At 39.3% G+C, this 10347-nt stretch overlaps 1 protein-coding gene across 4 annotated transcripts in view; it reads right to left on the bottom strand.

Moving 5' to 3' along the window:
• The window catches only part of SPAG9 (sperm associated antigen 9), a 137521-nt gene that overhangs the window by 63710 nt on the left and 63464 nt on the right, over positions 1-10347 (bottom strand). For 2 of the 4 annotated variants that reach the window (XM_039227648.1, XM_039227647.1), the window contains exons 4-5: positions 10233-10327; positions 4211-4361 (exon numbers count right to left, since the gene is read on the bottom strand). In XM_039227648.1, the coding sequence (XP_039083579.1) occupies positions 4211-4361; positions 10233-10327 (246 nt within the window). Of the gene's footprint in view, positions 1-4210; positions 4362-9350; positions 9544-10232; positions 10328-10347 lie in introns of those variants that run through there. The other 2 variants (XM_039227646.1, XM_039227645.1) reach the window with 1 other exon arrangement.

Here is a 10347-nt window from a genome sequence, read left to right on the forward strand (position 1 = left end):
AAGAAGCAGAAACTATTCAAATGTGTCAAATGCTACTCCAAGGTAGGGTGGAAATGAGAATTTCCCTTTCTATTTAGAAAGATGGATGTCTGGGGTAACCCTTACAAAACGGTTAAGTCGGCACAGTAGTTAACAAAAAAGTCTCAGAGAAGAGAGGTGCAAACAACCATTCCTCAAACATGTCAGTTTGTCCCCAACTCAGAGCCTTTACAGATGCCATTTGATCACCCTGGACATCTATTCCTCTAGATTTTTCCATGCACCTGTAAATCCCTCATGTCAGGGTGCAAATAACCTCCTTCAAGAGGCCTTCCTAAAGTAACCACCTTTCCCTACTAATTACTTTTTAGCCCCTTACATCTTGCTTCCTCAAAACGGTATATCACACACACAAGAGATAGTAAATCCCAATACTTGAAATCTATTACTTCATTTATTTGTTTGTTAATCTCCCCTACAAGAATATGATACATGAAGGAATAATATGTACAAAGACTTCTTTTTAAAGGCAACTTACACATTTTTATGGATGCATCGGTCCTGAAAGATCTTCCAGTACCTGACGATATAACCTTATTTTTTTTTAAGTTTCTGTATTTATTTACAGAAAAATGTGCACACAAGTGGGGAAGGGCGGGGGGAGAGAGAGAGAGAGAGAGAGAGAGAGAGAGAGAGAGAGAGAGAATCCCAAGCAGGCTCCACACTGTCAGTGCAGAGCCTGAAGCGGGGCTCCAACTCAGGAATCGTGAGATCATGACCTGAGCCAAAGTCGGCTGCCTACTGAGCCACTTAGGCGCCCCTGAAGATATAACCTTACTGACTACCATTCTCTCACAGTGAGAAATGTGCAGTGCGACAAAGAAGGCCTATAACATTACAATCACTGGCAACCTCCTACTGCCATTCTTCTGCCACGAAGCTTCCTGTAGTTCAGAACATTTTTACCTTAACCTTACTTCACAGAAAACTGTGTTTAGTAAAATTAATATTAATTATAATTCTCACCTTCAGTTTTTGCTTAACATACCCTAAATACAGCCAGGTCATCCCCAAAGTTCTCGGAGAAATGTAAGTTGAGGCAGCCTAGCCCACTTCCTGTCACACATGGACACCAAGACGGGTGGTCCATAATTAAACTCCTAAACCCAACTCGCAGCCTTTGTAAAGTTAGAGAAAGACGCCTGGTTTAGGACAAGGGCCTAGGTAAATAACAAAGTATGCCCTAATTTTTAGACATACTTTAGAAACTAGACTTTTGTTGTTCTGAAATATACTACTTCACTCCTGGAAATTCTCAGTTGTTGAGCCTTTATATCATTTAGTGGCTCGGTGTCCAGAGTAGAAAGAGAGAGGATTTTATTCTAGAAACTCTATGGGAAATACTTACCTTCATATCTTTAGGGAGGATACAAATAAAACTCCCAGGCTTAACTCCATATTAATAATCTGTTAATCAGTTTATAACTTGTCAGTAAAGTTCTGGCACAGCATGTTGCTGGATTAAACAATAAGAGAATTATAATTATCTTCTCTTTAAGGTTCCTTTTTGGAATATAATTAAAACATAGTTACCATATGGTATATATTTTTGATGTACTAAAAGTATCCCTCCTACTTAATTTTGTTTTGGGAAAGGGACACAGTAAGTAGGTGTATTGAGGGGGGGGTGCTCTGGAAGACCTATTAAACCTACAGGCATGCTAAAAAAAAAAAAAAAAAAAAAAAAAGCTAGCGTGGCAGTAGGAGTAGAGAATTAGAGTTTCCTAGAGGCGTCACTGTGGACTGCTGCTGAGCAGCTGTGTGGTCAGATTCTAAGAATCTGAGCAATATGGAAAAGAGAAGGGGAAAAGGTAAAGTCAGTCTTACTGTTAAAAATACTTTTCAGTGGGAGAAAAGTTATCAAATATTTATTGATTGCTTACTGTTTTGAGCACATTTCAAAGATCAATGGAATGATTCTAAATGCCTCTACAAGCAGCCAAAAAACAAACCACACAAAACACAAAAAACCCAAAACTTCTACCTACTGGAGCTGGACAGGCCATATATATTATCCCCAAAAGTCTTCCTAACATCTAAAACAAATAATTCACTTAACAAACATGTTCTGAGTGGGCACTATGTGTTAGGCACTTTTCTAAATGCTAAAGATACAGCAGTAAATAAACCACATGGATTTTATGCTCTTAGTGAAGGGAAATAAAATAAATAAGTAAATGGCTTAGTATTTTAAATGTACAAGAGCTATCTTTAAACATTTAGACCCAGATAAGTACTTTGGAGGGAAGAAAAGGAGATAAGATATAAGAAATTTATTTGTATTCATTATAGGTAGTCTAATTTGTTTTATCACAAAATAGATTTTATAGCATAACAAGGTTCTTTTAGAATCAATATTATCAGGGGATGCTTGGGTGGCTCAGTTGGTTAAGTGTCTGATTCTTAATTTCAGTTCAGGTCATGATCTCATGAGATCATGATTTGTGAGTTTGAGCCCCACATCGGGCTCTACTCGGACAGCACAGAGCCTGCTTGGGTTTCTCCCCACATCTCTCTCTCAAAATAAGTAAGCAAACTTAAAAAATAGATAATCCAGGGATGCCTGGGTGGCTCAGTCAGCTAAAGGTCTGACTTCAGCTCAGGTACAGTTTGTGAGTTTGAGCCTGGCATTGGGGTCTGTGCTGACAGCTCAGAGCCTAGAGTCTGTTCAGAATCTGTGTCTCCCCCTCTCTCTGCCCCTTCCCGGCTGGCTTGTGCGTGCTCTCTCTCTCAAAAATAAATAAATATTTTAAAAACTTATATATGTAAGATCCATATTCTTTATAAATATATCACTTTGTAAGGTATAGAATACAACTTCATATATTTTTTAACTATTAGTATATCCTCCCTCTTTGAGTTTACTATAATTATAATTTATTTGATGATATGTTCCTTGTTGAGAATATAGTCTATAATAACTAACCACACCAGGACTTTTTAGCTAAACACAGTGCACCTTTGGATACTGCTTTATGAAGGGTTTTCAAGGGGAAAAACATGTTTAAAAAAAAAAGTGAAGCCCAACTACATTGTAAAGCTTCTAACAGTGGACCAAGGATTTCAAGTAACCATGATTTCAATTCTAAAAACCATTACACTACTAGTCACCCCATCTAAAATTTATCTGATCAAATAAAAATCACAATAGCCTAAATCTAATAGAAATTTTGGTTATTAGTGTCATTAGTACACTAATCAAGATATCACAACGCTTGACTTTGTTTTCCTATACAACTTGAAAAAGAACAGTAAAACACTAACTCTGGGAAGAGCTCAATGCCGATTTAAAACAAAGGCATTAGTTTTATAATTATTATAAAAAATTATAAGCTAAAATGTGCAGGAACTTTCATTTTATTATGTTGTAGTTGTCTGGCAATTCTATTTGGATTAGAAAGCTTCTACAACGTGTTGAGGGAGCGCAGGGCAAGCTGAGGGCAAAGTACAGGCTAAAGGCACTGACCCTCCCCCGCCAGGTAGAATGTGAGACAGTCCTGGCTGCCCAAGAACAAAGAAGGATTTGAGCACTTGCCAGGTGATGTGGGAAACTAAGACAAATGACAAATTAAATTCCCTCACTGCCTACAGCCCACTGATGAGTCCTTGAAACCGGCAGAATGCCCCCTTCTAGGAGCCTTCATGATGATACTTTGCTAGGGGCAAAAGAGAATCTTGGCTTAACATTATCCTGATGTGCCCTCCCCCCCCCAACCTGTAAGTCTACTTTAACATATAAAAATTCCTTCAGAAACTTCCTTTATCTCAACCCCCCCCAAGATATATGCTGGAAATCATACTCCAAGCATGTGGGCCCCTGATAGACATCTGAAGGGTCTCATAACTGAGGTTTTACTAACCAGTAATACATGGTGTTTCCCTAGCAACAGCTAATCCCTCGAGGTCCTGGAAACCTTGCTTCCAAAATTCCTTAGTGATTTACGCTGTCCCTAACCCTCCCAACCTGAGGGTAGATAATCAGTTACTTGTCACAACCCCAGTGCAGCTCTTCCTGCCCACGGGTCCTGTCCCCGTGCTCTAATAAAATCACCTTTTTGCACCAAAGACGTCTTCAAGAATTTTCTCTTCGCTGTCAGCTCTGGACCGCCCCACCATAACCCCAAAACTTCATCCCAATGTAAACTGAAGATTTCATCAGAATGAAGCTTACCTTCAGGCTGGTATGAGAACGTGGTTGACTTAATTCCTGAAATTTCCACTGCTCTGATCCAGGGGTCTCTCCGCCTTTCTGAGTATCTGGTGTAAGCAATCCGTCTCCAGCAGGTAATGGGAAAATCCCTAATGATATAGGACGTTCTTTTCTATTGAACAGGGGAGAAACAATTAAGCATTCATTCATTTTTAATTTTAATTATCATGACTATAAGTAATAAGCCTGGGCTGTCACTGTTTTAGAATAATAACTCTTAAAAAAAGACTGTCTTCCAGCTTGACAATAAACCATGAAAGGAAAAAAAAAGAAAAAAGAAAAAAAAAAGACTGTCTGCCTATCTAAACAAGTAGACTTACCAAAGAGAAAGGACAGTCTCAGAAATTCAAATTAGCCCCCAAGAAATTAACTAAGAAAAGTAATAGCTAATAGTTTACGAAATCTTCTAAGTTACTGATGAGTTCCTTCCCCAGAAAGCAGTCTGTGGTCTGGTTTCATAGCAACAAAAGCCACTAAATTTTCACTCCTGCTTCCATTAGCCATCGAGAAACTAGTAACCTCCTCCTTCGGAAGGGAGTGCAACCTTTGCTTCTGGACTTCCCAAATCCTCAAACCCATACCTAGATGCTTACCCAAGCTCGTTGAGGATACATCTTTTCTGCCTAGGGGAAACTCTATGTATAATCTAAATCAGGACTGCTGAGTGATGGTAAAAAGAACTCAAGAGAGTTTTAATCCTTAACAGCAGGAAAGCTGTATTTCTCTACAGAACCAGTATATGCATTCCTTTCAATCACAGTACTTATGAGAAAACCATTGTCGGTTCTTCCAAACAAGGAGGCCAAAAAATTCTACAAAAGACTGTAGAGTTTCCAGCGCTTTGTGGGAAATTTCAATGAACAAGAGTTATAATTTTAATAAGAATAGAATTTCAACTAGAAACACATCCTTGGGTGATGCATAGCAGATTACAAATCAAAGGGCTTTTTACAGGGTGGAAACTAGCCTAGGAAGAGGTCGTCCTGGGTCATTAACTCAAAAGAGTGGAAACTGGCAAAAGAGGAGACACTGAAAGTTCGGAGCCCCCTGCAACTCCTACCTCTACTGGTCAGAATGTAAATTAGAAGAGAAACACTCAGGCTATAAATCAAAGTGGGAAAATACTCAGTTTTTGCTAAATTATTCTGTAAGCTCATTTTTATACCAAGAAACTGAAGCCACTTGAAATATGCCCTCACTTAACACAAAGGATAGGCTTCCATTCCTAACTACAATCAGAATGGATTAGTAAAACTCTTAGAACACCTTCTTAAAGACCAAGTGAAAGAAAAGGATTGAGAGACTGAATCTGTTAAAGGTGTGTGCACAAGGAAATAAAGCAGGATTTTTCTCTATTAGTTAATTACTGATCATTCCTTTACATGCGCAATACTTTTCCTATTTGATTTGGGGAGACTCAAATGCAGTGGGGAGCACAGGCTAGATTTTAAAACAAATCTGTCTGTGTCTATGAGCTTCCAGAAAAGCCAAATGACAAAAGCTAAATTCACTACTCAGCTATTCTCTTTAGACCAGTTATTCCCTAATGCTGGCTCAGCAGTAAAGTTTTCATAAGTCTGTAGTGAAAAGAGATAATTTATAATATCCTTATTGGATGACAGAGGCCATATTGTACACATATACATTTCCACAGATCATATAACTTGGTCTTTCCTGAGAATGATGGACTTTTTCTACATCTTTTCTGCTTCCTTGACTTTAAAATCCCTTTTCATCAAATGATGGTGACAATGATTAGAAAGTGAATTTTGGTTTAATGTCCGTACCTGACAAAATAAAAAGCTATTAACCTGATGTTTATCCCTCAATTTTGGAAGACTATATTTTGGGAACTGGAAATCTGAGGGTCTAAACGCTACTTAGAGGACTTATTTTGTTTTTTTAAGAAATTTTTTTTCCATTAATGTTTATTTATTTTTGAGAGAGACAGAGCACAAGCGGGGGAGGGGCAAAGAGAGAGGGAGACAGAATCCGAAGCAGGCTCCAGGCTCTGAGCGGTCAGCACAGAACCGATGTGGAGCTCGAACTATCTGTGAGATCATGACCTGAGCCAAAGTCAGAGGCTTAACAGACTGAGCCACCCAGGCGCCCCTCACTTATATTTTTAACATATCTTAGTAACATAAGCAAAAAGGCATGAATTTAGTCCGATAGTTTAATGGAAAGTTCTCTAACCCACAAAGCAAAGACAACCAGGAAGATAATACAGACTTCATGCAAGCCCATCACACTGCTAACAAATCAAAACACAGGCCAGGCATTAGACTTATCTTCCAATATGAATGACAGATTGCACTTTATTTTCACACATATCAAATACTGTAAAAGTAGAAAACCACTGGAGGAAGGAGCCCACTATAGATCCAAGTTTTGCTGTTCCACTCCTGTTAACTAAGCCTACAATCCAAAATACCAGTAGAATTCATACCTGTTTATACTGCTTTTTATTAATCATTTAGGAACTGCTCTAAAGGGAGCGGGGGGGGAGACATTTTCTTCAGAGACCATCAAGACCTGATGATCTGGGTTACAACGTTCCAACTCTGGAAAAAATGTTACTACACACATGTCTTGTCTCCTTATTTACTGAGAAGTTACATGAGAGTTAAGTGGAGGGAGAACACGTAATTACACAGGTCAGTCAGAATCCTACTTGAGACACAACACTGAAAGTTGAATGTGTCTGTGCATGTTTAATACTCTACATATTAAATGCTCAGTGAAACTCACAGAAGAAACCAAAGAATGGGATACACGTGGGAAAATCTCAAGTGACAGGTTTAAGCGCCTGGGGTTTCCATATGCTGCTATGCTCTAGAAACAGAGCCATCTTCAGCAATCAGGACCCTGGTTACATTCTTTTAAAAACTGCCTTTGTTCCATATATCCATTTTTTGGTTGTTTATTTAAATGTTTCCTGTGTACAGATTCCCAATTAGGTTTTGAAACAGCTTTTCGGTTATCTAGACATTTAAAACAAACAACCATTAATAACATTTTTATAAGATTGTTCAATACTCACGAGGTGGCAAGCACCAGGAAGGATGGTCTGTTTACATTATCTCATTTAATCCTCATAAGAAAATAGGACTTATTTCCCAGTTTTCAATTACAAAAAGTGGGGATGCCTAGGTGGCTCAGTCAGTTAAGCATTCGACTTCGGCTCAGGTCATGATCTCACGGTTCATGGGTTCGAGCCCCACATCGGGCTCTGTGCTGACAGCTAGCTCAGAGCCTGGAGCCTGCTTCAGATTCTGTATGTCCCTCTCTCTCTGACCCTCCCCTGCTCATGCTGATGCTGTCTCTCTCTCTCTGTCTCAGAAATAAATAAAACATTAAAAAAACCCCAACAAATTACAAAAAGTGATGCTCAGAGACAAGAGGCACTAGTAATCCACAGAAATGGGACTCAAAAATCAGACCTGTTGCACTCCAACGGGCATGTACTTTCCTTGGAACTTACCTATTTTCCTGACAATTTAATTTTAATTTTGAAGACTTGGGGATATCTTTATTCAATCTGGTCATCAGCAATTTTTGCATCAAGACAATTTTGAATTTAGTCATAAGGTGTTTTATCAATAAAATAGCTAAAATTCTGGAAAATAGCTCTGCTACAAATGGGGTGCAGGGAAGTGACTGCAAATTATCTACTTGTTTGGTTTACTAAATATCTTGCAACTGATTAAAGACAAAATCAGGATCTCACACTTAATTTTTAAAACTATCCAAAGGGGGTAAGAACCTCAGAGGCTGCAAAGGCCCTAGAGCTCACATGTGGCGGAGAATTTATTAGCAAGGCAGCCTGGCTCCAAAGCCCGCTGCTGGGCCCAGCACAGCATGCTTTCTCAGACAGAACCCAAACCCAAGACGGCCCTTCCTATCAGTCTTATTTTAACACTCTACATATTCTTGAATTAAGGTCTTCTTAATTTCCTAAAAGCCTAAATATAACATAAAAACAAATCTTTTATGTACTAAACATATAAAAGTTAGATCTCTTCTGATTTCTATAAAATGAGGACAGAAAATAAATGACCGTATCTAATTTTAGACCACAGATGAAATTTAATTTCTGGGCCTTAATATTAAACATGAGCCAACCTATGAACAAAAAGAACACATTGAGGGAATTTGCTAGTTTAGTTCATCTTAATTTACCTAAATCCACAATTTTGAGTTGAGAATTTTACAGAAACATTTAAATAATAAAAGCTATACACCATGAGCCTTCATATAAAAACCACGCACAAAGCAGAAATCTGAACAAATCAGATACTTTTAGTGCGATGAGTTAGAAAACAAAAGACAACCAAACCCTTAAATATCTGAAATGTGGAAGACAGTTCTCACAGGGGCAAGGAGAGGGAGCAGCACCAAAGCCCCGGAGATTAATGACTACCCCCACAGGCAGGCACAGACATTTGTCACCCAAGTCTACAAAGAAAGGGCACCATCTGACAAAACAATAGTGAATAGGCTTTGTAAAGCTTTCACAACTTTGATGTGTAAATAATGGGGGGAAGCTGCATTCCTTGCCCTAAAAGGCTGAAAGCCTTTCACTTTAAAATATATTATTTTAGAAAATGTTTAAATGGTCAGTTCCTGGGAGTTATTATCAAAAACTGCAAAAAACGATGCCTACGCGCCCATCCGTCAAAGGATAACTGAACAGAATAAATACCCAGAGCCTGTGTCTAACTGACTGTAAGTCTAAGCATAAAACATATTTGCCCCTAAATGCTCGGATGCTAAACACAGAGACTGTATAAACTTGGACCCAGTGTTTTACTCTTGCTCCCCTTCTACTCTCTGAACACTGCTTAGCGACCACACTGACCTTGTACTTGTACAAGTACAATTATGAAAATCCTTTCCTTAAGTCGGCGGTTTCCAAAGACAAAGCCGTATCCCTAGGTGATGGCCTATAAATTACTATAAATAAGAACAGAAATCCTAGCTTCAGGCCATTTTCCATTGTTTCAATCTGCAACAGACATGGTTACAGAGCAGACCCGTGAAGCTATAAGCATTTGAGAAAAACCAACGAAACAGGGGCTTCTAGGAGGGACTAGAGTACCTGAGTATCCTTGGTAGGTTCTGCGTCAGAGCTGGCACACCGGTAGAAATAGAAAAGTGCACAAGCAGCAAAACAGAGAGAGACACTAAGATAGCAGAGTTAATGACCACCGCCCCGCCAACAAAGCCAAACACAAACAGCAGCATGCATCCAGGACTCATGGCGCTGTGCTGGCATGGTGAAACACCCGGACCACGAGGCCTACACGGGGGCCACAGGGGTATCTTTGTAGGGAGGCTCTGTCATTCAGCGGCTGCCACAAAAACAATGCCATCAGCAGCAGCTTTCCACTCCATCCTGCAGCAGCCCCGAAGCGATGACGTCATCCTGCTCTCCCCTCCTCATAACCACAGAGCGGCTGCTCCTAGCATTTATGCAGCAATCTAGAGCGACAGCCAGCCTATTAACTATTTTCCTCTCCGCTTAGAGTCCTGGCTTAGCTCATTGGCTACAACGCTTGGGAGATCTACATAATTTATTCACACCCCTACATCAAACACAAGTCTAACCCTTTCCAACACTCTCCACTCTCGGTAACAGAAAGGACTTTAAACCAGTTACACAGGGGAAATGAAAATCTTTCAAGCACTCCCACAAATCAGAAAAAACTTAAACCCAGTATACCCTCCATTAAGGATTACAAAAACACTCAAAATACCTCGATATGGATATACTGCTTGTATGGTATAGCTCCCGATTTACCTTTTCAATGGTGAGGACTGTTTCTATTTTTCTATGCTATTCTCTCCTCTAGCATTCCAAACACAGTAGAGAGCTTTTTGAATCAGCCTGACTATTGTTCCAGGATTAAAGAACAGAGAGAAACAGAAACAAACAGATCATTTCGATTTTTCTCAAGGCAAAATGTTTAACAAAGCTTACCTAATTCTACTATGAGCTGTGGACTCTAGTTGATCACTCCCTGAGAGCTGATGAAGTTTTGTTCTTTCTAAGTGTTCCATATAATTATGGATCATCTATTTCGAAGAAAGAAAAA

The sequence above is a fragment of the Hyaena hyaena genome, unplaced genomic scaffold, assembly GCF_003009895.1.
Source record: "Hyaena hyaena isolate Hyena2069 unplaced genomic scaffold, ASM300989v1 scaffold_29, whole genome shotgun sequence".
Taxonomy (NCBI): Eukaryota; Metazoa; Chordata; class Mammalia; order Carnivora; family Hyaenidae; genus Hyaena; species Hyaena hyaena.